Raw genomic sequence first — 17,315 nt, forward strand, 5'->3', positions numbered from 1 at the left:
AACACCACGTGACTATGACGTGGAATTATTTGTTTACTGCCCGAATACGGGGAGCTATTGAGGCCTGGCTGAGGTGGTGGGGCGATGTACGAGGGGGAGAGGCTCCATCTTGAGAGTGAAGGGCTCCTCTCCCTCAAACTGACGCGACGCCGCTTCAGCCAGGCTTCAAAACTGCGGTAAAGAAGTGCTACAACATTTAAAGTAAACGTCGCTATTCGTCACGCGCTCTTCACTCACAGTGCCTTCTTCTTCGGTCTTGGTGACTGCGGGCTCTATATTATGTCTGCTGTTTTCGTCCCGGATGGTGTCAAAACTTGATGCATAATATTTGGTCATGATTGTCGGCCATCGCGAAATAGCAGAACAGGGAGAACACATGGTCATAATAGAAGCTTTAGAATAGGTATTCGTGTGCTTTCATGGCCCCAATGAAATAAGGCGTTGTATTACGCATGCCCAGAACCCAATGCGCACACGGGCAGTGACGACAGCTTAGGGAGTTTTAGTAGGGGATGCAACCTTATCGTACCCAGTAAACGGGGCGTACGGCGCGCGTAAACTAAGATAGGGCAAGTAAGTTTTAGAATAGGTTTCTCCCACCGGCAATCCAGAACGCAAGCACCTTGTGCTTGTAGAACCGGCAAGTGGTAACCACATTATTAATTTTGTGCAAGGAATTCATTTAACTACAAAAATAATACATGTTTTGGTCCTAAATATTGTTTTTGAATTTGTGCTGCACTAAGTGCTGTGTGTTTCTTTTACAGCATTTACGTTGTATTAGTTTTCATGTCGCGCTGCGTGAACGCGTGACTCAGGTTCGCTTTGGGGGCAATTTGGGTACCAATCAAGGGCATGCTGCCAACGACCCTCAATTTCGTTGGGGAGCCAAAGCACCTGGGTATCCTATTCTAAAACTGCCTAATAACAAGTGGCTTTTGCCGGGTAACGTGTCATTCAGTATGACGCTTATCTACAACGCAGGCTAGTGGCTCGCGCAATGCAAGCACAGTGATACGTGGTATAGAAATTTTCTATATTTCAAAGTGAATTCAAAGTCAGTGGGCAACCGGTGCAGTGGTTATGAAAAAGGCACAGGCGGGGAAATTTTCTCGGTGTATTGCGAGGGTCGCTAACTGGACGTTAGCTTTCATAGATATAACAGATGTTTCCTTTCTTTTAGAGATGGGGGATGTGTTTGCTAAAAGGGAGGTTAGCCAGGGAAAGTTCCCGCTTGCTGTAAAAAAAAAAAAAACTGCGCTGAGGTATGGTTTTCGTTCATTTGCTTCGTCCACCGCAAGGCGCTGCCAATAGTGATACCAAGGTACTTCTATGCTGTACAACTTGGAAGAGGAATGCTACTGACGCTGAGGCGTCGCGAGTCTCTATCCCAACATGTTTCCTTGGGGGGATGCACGCAAGGCACCGAAACTTTTCTGGTGACACTTCAAGATCCCTGTCTAACAAGGCCACTTGGATTACGTTCAGTGCCACGTCGACTGGGTCGTTAATTTTCTCCGTGTTCATTCCTGCTATGCCTAGGCAGACATCATCAGCACATACGGTTAGTTGTGGAGCACCGTGATTCCCCCTGCAGGCCCCGCACCCCCAACATCTCAGAACCCCATAAAAAAAGAAAACGGCTAGAAATGCCAAAAACACCACAGCAGGTGTGGGCATCGCCCCTATCGGACATCCCCCCCTCTCCACCGGAAATGACAATCCTGGGAATATCCCTGGCGAAGCCTACGGTGCGGGCGGGACTCGTCTGTGGTTTCGAGCCATAAATCAGTTGTTACCGTGAATTACGTTCAAGCAGTGCGCTTTCGGTGCACCTTATATCTGATTTCAGCGAAACTCGCGAAGAAAGCCTTGCGTGACATTTTTTAAAATTACGATAGTGGTATTGTGTAACTTTAAAAGCGTGTATCGATATCGGTATTTCACTGGCTTTTGCTTAACCAACGAGTGTCGGTATCACGTTTGGTTATTTGGGAAACGGGTGCAACACTCTTTCTTTAGATATCCAAAAACTTTCTTGTTTCGTTGACTTTCGCAATTTCACGCAATGGCTTGTTTGTTCGCTTGAGAAAAAAAAGCAGAAGCAAAAGCAATGACTTGTAGAGCACAGGTTTCTGATCATTTGGTGATATGCAAGCATGTGCATACCTTCTATGAGGACGCAGTTGGGAGCCGCAGCAGCTGGTAGCTGGCCATTTGCACGAACTGTAGGCCAAATAACAAGACGGAAGCAAGATGCCAAAGCAGACGACTGCATTACCACATAATGTACACGGGAACAGACACAAACGAAATGGCAGCTCATATACCCTCGCCATGGGAACCTGAAGGCCTTGAGGGATTTGGTGAACTCGACCTTCTTTTCCCTTTTGTTCTTGGGAGTGGTTTTCTTTTTGAACGAGATCTCAGTGGCTGCACAACATAACATCCTACTCTCTGTTCCATGCCGTTGATTCGTCTCTCTCATTCGCTTCCTCGTGTCCTTACGCGACCCTACGCATCCCTTCTTCGCAGCATGCGACTGAACGGGCGTTTACCCCGGTTATGAGGTAGTGCCTTCCCAGGTGAAAATCTGAACTGGAATCTGAAGTGGATCCATTTGCATGCCAAAGTGGTTTAAAGTGGAACAAATTGTTTCCGGTTTAGAGTGAAGTGGTTCCACTTGATTGCCAAGTGGTTTCCAACTGGCTTTACCCAGTCTCCAGTTGAACTGGATGTGCTTCCATCTGGTTCCACTTGACTGCCAAGTGGTTTCCAACTGGTTTAACCCATGCTCCAGTTTAACTGGGTGTGCCTACCATCTAGTTCTAGAGTGCGAAGTGGATGTTGTATTCCACTCCGCTGGCAAGTGAACTTATCCCTGCTGGTCCACTGTAATTTAGACACCTGCTCTAGAAATATTTGCAAACCTTCATCGGGGTGAATTGAAAACGCTCTGCATTCCTTTCAGGTGCATACAGCAGATACGTGCACCGGGTCCATCGGGCGTTTTTGCAACATAAATGATAATCTCCATTTACATTCTATAATATATCAATTGTTTATGGCCCTACCGCAATTCGCCCGAGTCACTTTTTGTCGGTAAATATACCAGAAACATTCTCGCAGAGTACCGAAATCGAACTTTTGCGTAATTTTCACTTGAGTTTGAAACCGAAACTTTAACGGCCTCGTTGTCGACAAGTGGAGCAGACTGAGCGCCATCTGCATCAGTACGTGTTTTGAAATGTCGCGAGCGGTAGGTGGGTGGTAGCAGTTCCCGTCTTTCAACTCTTCAAGACGGGCAAAAAACGTGAATGTCTTTAAATCTCTACAGTCAAGTGCTGCATTTTGCATAGTTTCTTTGTCTCTACAAATTCTGCACCAGCTAAATCACGAAAAACTACGAGCGACGCATGTGACTGCAATTACGATGGTGAGTAGTTTATGATTTGATATTTATGCACGTTTATCTGAATGTGTAGATCAACTCACTGTTATATATATACTGTTATTTAAAATAGCGTAAGTGCACGCTAGCTAGTGGGGGAACTCCAAGAGCCCCTGCGCATGCTTGTAACTGACTTTGTTATGTGTCTTGTCTTTTAGCTGGCAGTTCGTCATAAAAATGGACGACGCTTGCAAGATACTATGAATCGTGCGGAATAAAGGCCAGCGCGACTGAAGTGAGAAACGCTGCGTGAGTGTTGCAGCAAAACATTTACAATTTTATGCATGGCTTTAGGTGTACTTTTGCAACATGTTTTTCCACGGGTTTTTTCATTGAAACTGAATTGTTATTATTATTGTTGTTGTTGTCTTTATTTACTCATGCAGAAATACATGAATACTGGGGGCCTGGCAAAAATCAGCAAAGCTGCTACACAGTTCCCACAGAATTCCCAGTTCACTCACAATTGGGTATGGACAGAAGCACTTTTTACTGGCTATCAGGCGGGTATAATGTTGTGAAGTGCACAAAATAGGATTGTAGATACTAAAGTAGGAATGTTGGGGAACTTGGAGTTGACTATTCATCCCGAAGGAGTAACAGAGGACACGGACGACAAGTGAAAAAGCAGCAGTCCTATTCACTCATTGTTTCTGTCTTGTGTTGCAGCTTTGGGATGGACAGGATTGCTGACAGTTGGTGAGTCTAAGTCATCTTCAGGTGAAGTAGCATTGATGTCTATTAGTACCAATTCGTGACATGTATTTTTTTGAGATGCAAAAAAATCTGTTCAGTGCAGTCTACAGAATGCAAAAAAGAACGCCGCCGAAGCCCATGGGGCACCAAGAACTGATGTAAATTCGTCCATATTTTATATGCTCACGGTATATTTATGTTTGTTCAAGTTGCATCTAGGTGGGAAGAAAAAGACACCACGACAGCGAAGACTTCTCCGAGTCAGACGTTTCGGACTCTGAATGTATTGTGTCAGCTGCTGAAGTAAAGAAGGCTAATGAACAGGCCACATACTGGCAGCAGCTTTGTGAAAAGAAAGAGGAGGAAATATCACATCTTCCTTCCTGGCTTCTGTACATATTCCAGGCTAGCAGCACAGGCTGGCTCTCCTGCAGAGCCGCAACAGCAGTTCAGAATAGAAACCGATGCTGAAACCTGGCTCGGCTTCAATAAACTACTTGCAAGTGGGTTCCGAAGGAACCTCGGAATCGATTCCTAGCTCGGAATCGATTCCTGGTTCCATAACCGCCTTGCAAGTGGATCCATTTGAAAATGGAAACGTGTTTCCAGCTGGAAAGCAATTCCTAGCTGGAATTCATTCCTAGCTGGAATTCATTCCTAGCTGGAAATACATTCCAAGCTAGCAATCAATTCCTGGTTCCATAACCGACTTGCAAGCGGATCCACTTAGGGAATTTTTTCACCTGGGTTGGCCGTACGCCGTCGGTCCTTGGTCCCACATGCAATGTACCCGCTGACCTACACCACCTACTTATGGATTGCCACGTATGCCAGCGGGAATGCGAAATCGTGCACCGCGCGATGCATGCATTTGACCGTCGTCCTTTGGCCGTCGAGTCCCACTCATATGCGTCGAGGTGTCCGTCCGTTTTGGGAGTTTCTGTCATCAATTACATGTCTGTAAGACAGTTAGATCAACTGTCATCTCTATCACCATCTTTCATTCTATATACGATAGACGGCTTCAGAAAATTCCAGTGTTCCTTCCGTACGCGCTGCATCCTGGGAGCTTACTGAATGAACTGTCGTTCACGTTTAGTTTTCGCTAACCTTGACTCCTTGCGGGCCATCGGTGGAGAGGGAAGGAATCGAAACAGCTTGGGGACCTTCTGCTTCTTTGTTACCAGCCAGTTTCCATGGTTCACAGTGGGGTTTTCTGAAGTCGTCTATTGGCACTGGGCCAGCGCACAGCCTGGTGGCCGGCATAAGCCCCATGTCATCATCGTTTGGTTGGTTGGTTGGTGGTTGGTAAAATAACAAATTATATATCTTAATATATGCGTACGTGTATTGCCCATCGCACAGGCTTGCCTATCATGGAGTTTATCCACCAGCTAGCGTGCATCTGTGCCATTCGATCTGGAAGCAGGGTAGAACCCCTTGTACTGGTCAGCGTACATACCAGAACACGCACCCAACCCATGGAAGCATTATGGCAACATTATGCTAAGAGAACAAAGTCGCCAGTGAGTTCACTTAGACAGTCATCCTGACTGATGCATTACTATTGGACCAAGGAACCACCACCTGGGCACAGCCAGGAATCTCGCGCTACTGACCATGCAAATAATCCATATAATTCATACCAGCGATTTATCCAGACCCCACTACACTCCCTAGCACCCCTGAAATGTTTCGCGACCGCCCCCCAACACTATTTTCCATGTGTACCCCTTACATGGGGGCCCGTGTTATTTCATCTACAGATACATGTCGCCAATGATACATTAAGCTACGCAGCGAGCGTAGCGTAAGCGACGTAACTGGAATAACGATTCCCGTCCCCAATTTTCTTCAACCCCCTCCCCCACCGTGATTGCGATTCTGGATAAACCACTGCATAACGGTTCAATGCTTTGCCTTTATGAGATGAAATATTATGTAAACGTGGTGTATTTGAGTATCGTGCCCCAGCTTAAGAAAATAGAAAAGGACGGAAGGCTTCTAGTTGTTGCGGCTTCCGTGCCATGCAGCAAAACATTCTCATATCTTGGTGCAATGTCAACCTGCTAAATCCGCTGACACGGTGGCGTTACGTAAACGCACGGTGGCAGGTAGGTGAGCGGGATAGACGATGCTGTGATTGTGCTTGTGGGAACCCGCAATACATGCACGTATATAATACAGCGCATTCAAAACAAACGTTTATTCGTTCTGAAAATAAGTATGAGAGGCGCTGTCATGTACCCTCAGCGTGGTGGTCGCTGGGACGCTTGAGATGTTGTCGGCGCGTGCTTTCCTGTGTATGAATGCCCATCTCCGCATTTCCCTTTGTAGCAGTAATCCTGTAAGAAGGTCTTGCTGATAAACCACACATCTGTTTCTCGGAAATCGTTAGGTTAATTTCGCAACGCGACACTAGATGAAACTGTATAGAGGTCTGAGCCCCTGTGCTGCAATCACAATGTAAGAACAGTGCACTGCCACACAATATACAGATCAGAATTCCACTGCTAAATTGTACATGTTATGTACCCTGAATGCTCGAAATAGCACAAAGAGCAAGTAGATTGTGGTTAAAATAAACCACTGCTGGCAACATGTTTTACTGGTCATTGTGAAGTTTACAGGCGTTCAGTGCAGCAGTGGCCATATCACTGCTTATCAGTTCTAGAATACCATCAGCTATTCTTACATCGCAGTTTGAGTGTTACAAAAAAGAAGAAGAAGAAAGGAATGGACTAGAATCAGATTCGTCATGCGACGAATTCTGCCACGCCCATTATAATAATAACGTCGCGAGGGTCTGCGGACCCGCCCATAAGCCCATAACGAGCAACCTTCCACAAAAAAGAAAAGGTCACCCTTCCGTAATCCCCCCGCACCCCCTTACGTCCCCCTGAACTGAATCTGACGTATTCGGTCATATTGATTCTAAACAATAGAAACGCGAAGTTCAGGAAATGCTCCCGTGGCTGCATTGTTGCGAAAATGTGTTACAGAGTACGTAGAGAGATAACTTAGTTAAGTAACTAGTCAAATTATTTTTAGATTACATACCAATGATTTGATATACACGGTGTTTCAGCAATCATGTTAACAAAATTTTGTAAGACAACCACGCTACAAAAAATATGCATTAATTTATCTGTAGGGAACTTCAGCCACGTACTGCAAGAAAGTTTATCAAATTTTAATGAGAGGAAAGTTAATTTCTTGGGTTGAACTCCGAAATTGTCAAGTCAACGTAGCGTTCTTTTTGTACTCTTTTTTCCCCAAAAAGAAATCATATATCGCCGTTTACCTCGTTCTATCAAAAATACATTCCCCACCACAATTGCAATGATGTGACCTGACGTTTTGAGTCCCGCAAATTGTGGGTCGCTCCCAGGTTTTCAACAAGAAACGACGTCGACGAGGAGATGCGTTGGAAACGCGGACACATTACGTTATCTTGGCGAGTTTCTGAGTTCAATTCAGAAAAATAGATTTCCTGAATTGAAATTCGATAAAACAAATTGTAGTGGGTGGCAAATTTCCCTATTGATAAATACTGTTGATTGCATATTTCTCTGTAGCATGATTTGCTTCTTAATTTTTATATGGTTACTAAAACATCTTATATGCTGTTCTCCGCAATAAATATGATGTCTCCCCGGAACCATCTTGCATCTAACGCATCACACTGCTGGAATGCACGACAGTTCAGCTCTAAATAAATATTCTTGTGACAGGGACCACTCTGGAACTTCGATATTTGAAATGACTCCCATTTGTCCAGCGATATTAAGTACCGTTAATCGCTCATTATCTGCACAGCGTCATCACCTCAATCGATAAAAAGTTATAACTCGCGACGTACTCGCCGGAGGACTGTGGGACTTTCAGCAATTACCTTCTGGAATCTTTTGCCGCCATTTAGGAAGGCTTTGGACAATTTTAATTGAGGAATTTTTTTTTTCAATCGAACTTTGAAAGGTGCCAAGCGAACCTCACTTTTATGCAGAAATATGAAGTCATCTACAGATAACCGCCAATCCAAGAAAAACTATGCACAGTATCGCAACAGAAATAGCCGAAAAAGAAAGTAAAAATACCGCTTTAGCCCCACCTGCTTGATTGTTGCAAAGAAGCGCGCGCGATATGTGCGTCTAGAGGAAGAAGTGTCCCCCCCCCCCCCCCCCTGTTCATTTGTTTTGCTTTCTTTGTGATAAGACGGTCGTTTCGTTTTCTTTGTGGTAAGACAGTCGTCACCAGCATCACTGTCAAACCAGGGGAATGACAGGCAAAACAATAGGCGGGAACACTTCCTCCTCTCACGTTCCGTGCGAGCTTCGGTGCGACAATCAAGCAGTTTTCGCCAACCCAAGGAGCCAAGTTTTCCGCACTTGCTGTCAATAAATTTTCCTATAACATCAAGCAGGCGGAGCCAAAACGGCATGTTTACCAATTTTTTTCGACTCTTTCTGTTGTTATATACTGTGCATAGTTTTTGCTGGGTCTGCGGTTATATATCCGTGGAGGATTTCATATTTCTGCAAAAAAATCCCACAATCAAGTACGTCGCCAGCTAGAATTTTTTTCAAATTTAGGTGAAACACTCTGTATACATAGTTAATTTGCATCATTTGCACCGTTCGTGTATTAGGTAATGAAGACTTTCGGAACAATTTACAGTTGATCACCATTAACGGACTAAGAATGGAGTTATACAAATGCATTTTAAAACAAAATCTCCGTTTGTAGTAGTGATTATGAGAAAAGCGCTTCATTCTCAAATTACCTAGAGAGCACACCAAATAAATTAGAGGACAAACCAAAAATATGATGTATCCCGTTTTGCCGAATAAATATCGCACTTTCCGGGTGGTCACGAAATGTCATCTATGCAATCACACCATGACTGGGTCAGCGGGACGACCATGCAACTTTGAACTTTGAACCGATCTTTCTTTGTCAAACAATACAATACAATATTACTCGCTCAATAATACACATAGTTAACTGAGTAATAATGCGCATGCATAAATTTCATAATTTGCACTGCTTATATATTTGGTATAAAGTCTTATTAGCTCACGAAAAGTGGGCTGATAATGGAGATGTACAAATAAGTTAAAAAGAAATGTCCATCCGCAACGGAGATTATGAGATCACTGAATTTTGATAGCCAAGGTTTACAAGTAGTAATCAATGCAGCAAATAAAAGGGGACCTAATTTCAAATAATTACTCGTTAGGTTGTCTGTACGATGTGTTATGACAATACGTTGCACCAGATGTATCGTTACTTAGATAATGATTCACAAAGCAGCACTTCGACACAGACATCAACACGGAACTTCAGTGCTGAAGTGCTGCTTTGTCAGTCATGAATGGTTGCAGTTGAAGAAAAGGCACCACCAGTGGCATTTGAACTTACACCTCTCGTCATTTAATTGAAGTATGCAACTGCCTGTTATGAGGCTTATGTTGTGTTTGTCCTTGTATGTTTACTTGCCTCATCCAGTACAATGTTTGTCAGCCGTGTTCTACAAGCTATCCCATACATGACATTAGTGCAACATTACTTCCTGCCAATTACTGCATGTCGGCTACAAATACGTGACTTCCGCTAGATTTCGAATTTTTCTAACAGCATCAACAATATCTTTATTTTGAGATGATGAATGGGGAGTTTCATCGCCGGGGGCGATACGCTACCCCAATGCTGGTCGTGATGTGGGGATGAAATAATGAGCCCCTTCACAATAAGGATCGAAGTCCGGTGGTGTGCAAAAGGGCCAATTTCGCAGCCGTTGATGAGGTTGGATGCGAAAGGCGTCCTCCTTGCACTACGCCTTCGGATAATGTTATGAATGCCGAAGCAGACTTGCCATTTCTGGATACCCCATGTGTACATGCTGCTGAGAAGGTAGAAAACTTCTCCTCTACCAGAGCATAAAAATGAGCTCGAAGGACCTGAGGGCGAACCTGGTCTCTTCGTTCCAGAAAGTTCGGAAGACTTACGAAGGTGGGTGGTAGAGACCAGGGGGCTTCCGGCAGTGTGGCGTCATTATCTACGAAGCCAGTGAGGCTGTGGCGTGTCCTCTGTTCCACTCGATAGAAGTACTGCGATTCTAGAGCTGCCCTGGAATGTCTCGCACATATGGGTCTTCGCAGATCCCTGGCTCCGGTGGTTACAGATATCCCCCAGGAAATTAGCCTTCTACAGACATGTGGTGGTCACGAAATACGAAGTCTTCCGAAATTGTCAACCTGGTTCCTGGACATTGTGTCATCCACGCGAATGATGAAGCGTGCAGGGCGGAGGCAGCCGCTTACGGGTCGCGATCGACCATATCAATTATCCTCTCTAAAGCGTGAAAGTTTACCTTGCCGATATGGCGACGCCCCTGTCCCGTCTACAATGGTGTCACGATGTCCCATCAAGAACCATCATTAGAGATATGGATCCCGATTTATATTTGAACCTGTCTAGTCGGCTGCCTCGCAACTTTTCGTCCGTGAAACACGGTCACGGTCTGCACGGCCTGCAGAAGGTTCAATCAAAGAAGTACGAACGAGGAGACACCACACCTTCCTGTTGACGGAGTGCAGCAATATCATACATTTGCTGTGACAGGAATAGGCTTTGTAGGACCCCTTTACATTGAAGACATTCACAGTCAGCAAAAATAATGTAAAGGTTTATGTCGTGATTTTCACGTGTGCGGTCATAGGAGCTGTGCACTTAGAGGTCTCACGCGATATGTCGATAAATGTCTTCATACACGTGTTGAGAAGATTATTTTCCAGGCGCGGAATAGCCATTGTGATCTACAGCGACAATGTGCCCACATTCAAATGGTCCAACAGGGGGTTTAGTATATCATGGCAACACATACGACACAATGAAGTGATGCACTGGCTTTGAATGAACAGCGTCAGTTGGAAGTTCATTCGTACGAATGCACCATGGTGGGGCCGATTCTATGAAAGGCTGATAAGATCTAAGAAACAGGGAATCAGAAAGACAATCTGCAGAAGAGTATTGTCTCATGAAGATCTAGTGTCACTCGTAACAGACGTAGAAGCCGTTATCAATTCTCGGCCTCTTTCATACGTGTACGACGACCTACGAGAAGTTGTGCCACTGACACCAGCAGAGTTCCTCACAGGGAGACGGCTAACCGTAATCCCACAAGAAGGAACAACGGATAACTTCGACTATATTCATGGCACATGGCAGGAGCGCACAATACTGCTACGGGAGGCATGGCGAAGATGGCAAAAGTTTTACCTCGTGCATCACCGTTCTGCCCATCAGTGTAAGGAGATAAGAAAAACAGTGTGTGTGGGTGACGAAGCTGCGGGGGGTGACTGTCGGCTCTTGTTGGATGCACGGACAAGGCTTTAATCTTCGACAGAAAAAACACCGATGGAGAGCATATTTCAATGATTACCGTCCCCTTATCCCCCGAAGTTCTTGCAAAGCTTCTTGCACGCTGTCTTGCTCACAACAAGGCCACTGCTCCGTGTCCTGAAGCCAAACAGGTCCCTTCTACCACAACGCACAGTCGCGGAGCTGACACCCTTTTATTCCTCTCGTCATCAGATCTGCAGGGTTATCCTGACCCGCGACAATAATACCATCTATCAGGAGATGTAAGTTCCTGTATCTGACGTACACGATATGCCACATACATCTACCATTTGGGCGCCGACCCCTTTATCCTGTACAAGGATGTGAGCGAATCTGTCCAACATACGTAATCGAACTTCGATTCGATTCCAAAGCACGTGATACAAACCAATATAACCTGGCTGCGCTGTGCTTTCGAAACCTTAATGTCAAGGACAATATCTCTGCCTTCGCATCTTGGGCCCATCATGCAGAACCTCATTTAATGACAAGAATCCTGGAGTACTTGAAGAAGCGTGGAAGACAATACGGGCCTTAGCTGCTTCTCCTTCTCGCCCTACGACTGCGCAGTGCCGCATATAGTACTCCGAGTCGAAAAGTGATGCTGCCGTATTAACGCGTTTAGCGTGACCGTTGACAGGATATTCACGAATGCCGTTATCGTATTCGTTTATGACATCCTGATCCCTTAAAAGAATACGCGTGGCGCTACACAAATGTTGCTTAGCCACAACCTTCTTAGTTCCCATCCGAGAAACAAGATCTTCACACCATGGCAGCCGTACGTTGTAGCAGCCATTTTCAAACTCGTCGAACCTTGAAGCTTCTGAATTACTTCATCCCCTGGGATACTTTTCTCTTCAGGAGCCGTTATCCCAAGGTCTTCAAATTCCAAAAGGAACGTAACGCTTCGGAAACTCCCTCATGCTGCATGCTCGACACCTGTACATGTAAGGCGCTGGTGTCATAACCATATTGCGTGCAAGTGGTCCTTGTAGGGTGCATCCAAATGTAGTCTCCAGGCATATAAGATTACCCTGTACACGTATATGTCTGTCTCTGATGCTGATGGCAACTATTCTCGTGAAGTTTGCGGTGCGCTTCTGTAGCTTGACGGGAATGTCCTCTAGACTTCTTGCGTCTCACTCACTGTCGGCAGTTCGGCTGTCGGCTCACAGCATTCGGCTTCCATCTTAAAGGGGCACTGAAATTCAAAAACAACTTGCTCGCAAATGGAAGTCCATGTTTCAATTGGTGTAATACAAGCAAACTTTGTTCATACAGCGCTACCGTTTAGAAGGAAAACACAGTGAAAACAGAGCCGTCTTTGGCAGCAACGAATGGGATCCACAGGATGTGACGATTGGGGGCATCCAATGAGACAGCAGGACAAGCGCGCGCTTACATATCGCGGCCGTGTGGACTTGGAACGGGTCCGATCGTATTGTTCCGTATATGAGCGGCATGATGCACACTGCTTCAGTTTTCAATACCGACCCACTGAAATGAAGCCTACAACATTTCTCGCAAACGTTCCACTGACAACATTTATTTTCACGTCCTTCGGACAGCGACGCCAGTCGGCTTCGCAACGCGCACTATTCACCGGGACGAGCTGAAACGACGTTCACTGCTTAGCGCCGAAGCAAGAAAGAGTCCCGTATATTTTTGATCGTACCTTCGCGACGGAATCAAAGTTTTGAATTTTGATAACAAGTACGAAGTTAACGTAGCGTGGAACGTGATTTGAAGCGAACTTGTTTTTGCATTTTAGTGCCCCATTAATGTATCCCAGCAGCGTCTCTAGCAGGACTTCATTTCTATCTTCTGTCGATGTCAGAAATGCTGAATTACAATCAACTTAAAGTAAAACGTCATAGGAGGGCAGGGCAGGCGCAGTCGGTCTATTCACTCTTCCAACAATAAGAACCAATTATGGTAAATATTCATTTCTTTTCCGCAGCGTGAGCGAATGGAATCGCCTCTTGCCTGAAATAAGAAGCTCTGTAAACTCCAGGACCTCTAAAGCTCGAACAAAAACCTTTCTGTTGGATACCTACCAACCACTACATACGTCACTTTATAAAAATAATCTGTGTATACTTCATCATACTTATAATCCAGTTCTGACTTAATGCTTGTGTATGTGATATGGATTTATTAGTCTATGGGTGTACTGTTTGTGATCTTATGTATGCATTACGGAGGACCCTTTATCAGGGAGTTGTTTCCCCCTGGGTCCTCCACCTGTATATTATGTCCATGTGTACTTTAATTCTACGTGATAATATTCACGATGTTGCAGTGTGAGCATGTTCATCATCGTGGACTTTCCTTTGGAAGCTAAGAATCATGTTCTCAAGAACGGGCTGCTGCAGAACCGGAAACAAGAGAGGGCAAAATGACTTCGATGGTGCGCCCAATGCTTCTAGTCTTCTCATATGTGCTTCCACCATGTTATGTAAACGACTTCATTCTAATACATTTCGTGATGATCGAACTCGTGGCATATTCAACAGTAGTTCCAAATGATACTGGTTCAAGACACCGGGGTTGCCAAACCTTTCTTTGAGCGTATTCACATTTGTATTGTACATATTTCCTGTTAGCTGTAGTCCCGTTATCGAAGTCCACCCTTCCGAAGTCCCGTCCGAAGCCCCTTATTCCTCTCCTGTCAGCACCGCTGACAAGTACGACATTTTTTTTATTATTCGGCAGCGACGCGTTGACGTGAACCAGTGACTCAAATCTTACCCAAAACTCTTGCCAGTGTTCTTGGCTTTCGGCATACTTGAGAAGCTCCAGCATAGGTAACTCAGGTCGGCGTCGTCCGCCCCGTATTTGTCGTCTGACCTACTGTGCTCCATCTGTGGTCTCGATGCGTGGCAAGGCATCACCCAACACCGCTTACGTGACGAGGTGTCTCTTAAGCACACAGATGATTGTGGTTATCCTGTCCTGGTAATCAACAGCTCTCTCCAACTGGGCTCTTCGACTCTTCAAGAGAAAACAGGTTCCAACTTTCCGTCGATCTCTTCCAGACTTCCTGAAGATCTGTTTATCCGTTCGAGTAACACCTCGCAACTCGTGGGAAGATCCGTAGTGACGTCGGGGTTCTGCATGACGTGCTTCACTTCATTCATCACCGTCGTTAACCTTTGTCGGAAAGACTTCCTCTTTTATAAAACTTAACATCTTCGAAGTTGTCTCTGGCGAAGTCCCCGTCATCTTGCTGTCCGGAAAGTCCTTTAATCACAAGTCCCAAGCATAGACTCACGGGTTTCGGCACCAAATTGTTATGTATAGAGGAAGAGCAGACGAGCGGAAACGTACCAGAGGTTTTACTGGCCTCGACGGTAGAAGATCAGGAACGCACGATCGAGCTCGAGTAGCACGAACCCGAGCCCCCCCCCCCCCTCCCCTTGCAAAGGGACGTGTGACGCTCAAAGGACCCTTGACTCATTACATAAAAAACATGTGTGCTAGAGCTGCTACTAGAAAAGAAACAAAGCAAGAAGAGAAACATAAGATAAAACACTTGAAATGCGCGAAAAGTAAGTCAGTAGGGATGGTTTATTTCATGACTTAACCGATTTATTGTGCACTTGCTGGAAGTACGTATTAGAAAATTCAGTCCTGAGCTGGATGTGCGAGTGCTGTAAACGGCTTGATGGCGAAACATGACAGCGGTGTACACTGCGTACGCCAGTGAACTTGCAATGTGTAGTTTGCAAGACACAATCAAGACTGGGAGTGACACTCACGAAGTTGGGACACCTCATCTGATCCGGGGCTTGGCGTAAGACTGTTGTCCTCCTTCCTTCACTACAGCATCTCACGAGACACGATATTAAGTCATCTGTCGTCTTCAGATCAAGAAGTACAGTTTATACCTTACAATGAGGAATTACATCAAGAAAATGTGGAGAAAAAGGTATTACCGAGCACGGATCCAACCGGAAGCTGTAGTACATGTAAAGGTGCTCGCAAAAGGAGGTCATGCTAAGGTCTTTCCCAGGCAGGTGATCCGGCATCTCGTAGTAATTTTGTGACAGGTCCCAGCAGCTTTGACCACGCCGTCTGTGAGCGAGAACATGCACGATACACATGTGTAAATCGGTGAAATACCACTCAAATGGGTTAATCACGCCTGGAACAGTGAACGACTAGGCGATTCGTGCCATGTAGTGATGGATAGAAGGACACAGAAGAAGAGAACGAAAGATCTGTGTGCACCTACGCTTCGTGTACAAGCCGTTTATGTTCTTATGTGTTCGAAATAACAGTGGTAGAAAACTTGCGCGCGTGACTTCCTGGGTGGTTTTCAAGTTGAGAGGTGGCGCTAAGCATGCTGGGTTTTCGAACTTCCGGTCCAAAATTTCGCTCAATTGGAACAAAGCAAAACTTTATCGACTCTGGCTTTAACGACAACCGAGATGAGTTCGCCTGGGAACGTCTCACTTCAACAAATACTTCGCACGTACTTTTCTTATGACAAAGATGAGATTTCATGACACATCGTGCATATTTCGGTTTCGTTTGGCGTGCGCTTTGAAATCGCGATCTTTTGCTGTGCGAAATATTCTGTTTCAACGCGTTCAGATTGACGCTTCAGATAACAAATATAACAACCAACATTTCAGATATGGCACAACAAAATGTACACGCAGTATTTTACGCAGCAATCTTCTCCACTATGAGGATAGTACACATGTAGTCGTTTCCTTTTAATTGGAAACGAAGCTGTGACTTTAGTGATATTCTTTTCACAGTATGGGGGGGGGGTTATACTGTTATCACAGCCACGCACTATTCAACACGATAAGTACACAGCACGGCATTTGGTGACAAGTGCCTACACCCCTTAGTTCAGTTTTCGTTTACGCTGATAACATTTTTCCAAACGCACAGAATCCAAGGGTACGAGATACATTTTATATCTTTCTCCGCGGAATTAGTGCAGTTTAGTGTCGACCATCCGTTTATTTTTACGTTGAAAACACGCTGACGCCATACGACTCCAACAGAAGTTCGGACCGGAAGCGTAAATACACGTGACATTGCAACTTCCCTTACGTCATTTTGACAGGAAGTTGCAAGCCACCCATTGCACCACAGACCTTTAAGAAACTGTTTCGATAGGCTCTCCCGGGTGGCGCCGCTGGCGCGCCGTCATTGAACGTCTTCTAGTTTGGTTTCCACCTATTCCTGCGAAGTGGGTTTCGTGCCGCGCTTCCTAGTTCTATGACTCGCACGCTTACATGTAATGTTGAGAGGTGAATTCAGATCAGGAAGACATGCTCAGCCGTAGGATGCAGCAACTGGCGAAGACGATATCAAAGCGTGAAAGTATTCCGTATGTAATTTGCACGCTCCACTGCTGCACATGGTGTGTCCGTGCCTTGTGCAGTTTTAGATGCACACATTGCCTTCGTATCAAGAAAATAAGAATCTGCGCCAACGGTAGATCCGACACCTTCAGAGAAAGGATTGAAATCCTGGAAAGTCGGCGCGGATATGCTATTCGCAGTTTTTGTCTTGTTCTGGCTGGTAGCACCATCCTGTACCTTGTTAGGTATGCTCGGTTCATTTGCCTCATGACCGGTACACGAAAGCAAATCCGTACCCGACAGTTCGTTTGTCAACACCAGTAAGTAATCTACCAAGGCTTCGTATTGGATTTGGTTGTCCAACTATTCGCCTCGTATTTACTTCGTATTTAAAATACTTATTCGAAACTCGCCTAGTCTCTAACATCGACCCT

General features: G+C 45.3%; 1 protein-coding gene and 1 long non-coding RNA gene across 7 annotated transcripts in view; one reads left to right on the top strand and one right to left on the bottom strand.

Moving 5' to 3' along the window:
• Window positions 1-3,324: 3,324 nt before the first annotated feature.
• On the top strand, window positions 3,325-4,792 carry LOC135383512 (uncharacterized). The gene is made up of 6 exons (XR_010419916.1): window positions 3,325-3,436; window positions 3,610-3,700; window positions 3,838-3,921; window positions 4,121-4,150; window positions 4,226-4,305; window positions 4,367-4,792. It is a non-coding gene; the product is annotated as an uncharacterized LOC135383512 (long non-coding RNA).
• Window positions 4,793-6,329: 1,537 nt separating this feature from the next.
• Window positions 6,330-17,315, bottom strand: part of LOC135385445 (uncharacterized) — a 133,268-nt gene continuing 122,282 nt past the window's right edge. For 4 of the 6 annotated variants that reach the window (XM_064614758.1, XM_064614755.1, XM_064614756.1 and 1 more), the window contains 3 exons: window positions 15,493-15,631; window positions 15,316-15,417; window positions 6,330-6,492 (listed from right to left, as the gene is read on the bottom strand). In XM_064614758.1, the coding sequence (XP_064470828.1) occupies window positions 6,397-6,492; window positions 15,316-15,417; window positions 15,493-15,631 (337 nt within the window). In that variant the 3' untranslated portion in view covers window positions 6,330-6,396. Of the gene's footprint in view, window positions 6,493-11,545; window positions 12,756-15,315; window positions 15,418-15,492; window positions 15,632-17,315 lie in introns of those variants that run through there. The other 2 variants (XM_064614757.1, XM_064614759.1) reach the window with 2 other exon arrangements.

Source organism: Ornithodoros turicata, chromosome 2, assembly GCF_037126465.1.
Source record: "Ornithodoros turicata isolate Travis chromosome 2, ASM3712646v1, whole genome shotgun sequence".
In the NCBI taxonomy this organism is placed as follows: Eukaryota; Metazoa; Arthropoda; class Arachnida; order Ixodida; family Argasidae; genus Ornithodoros; species Ornithodoros turicata.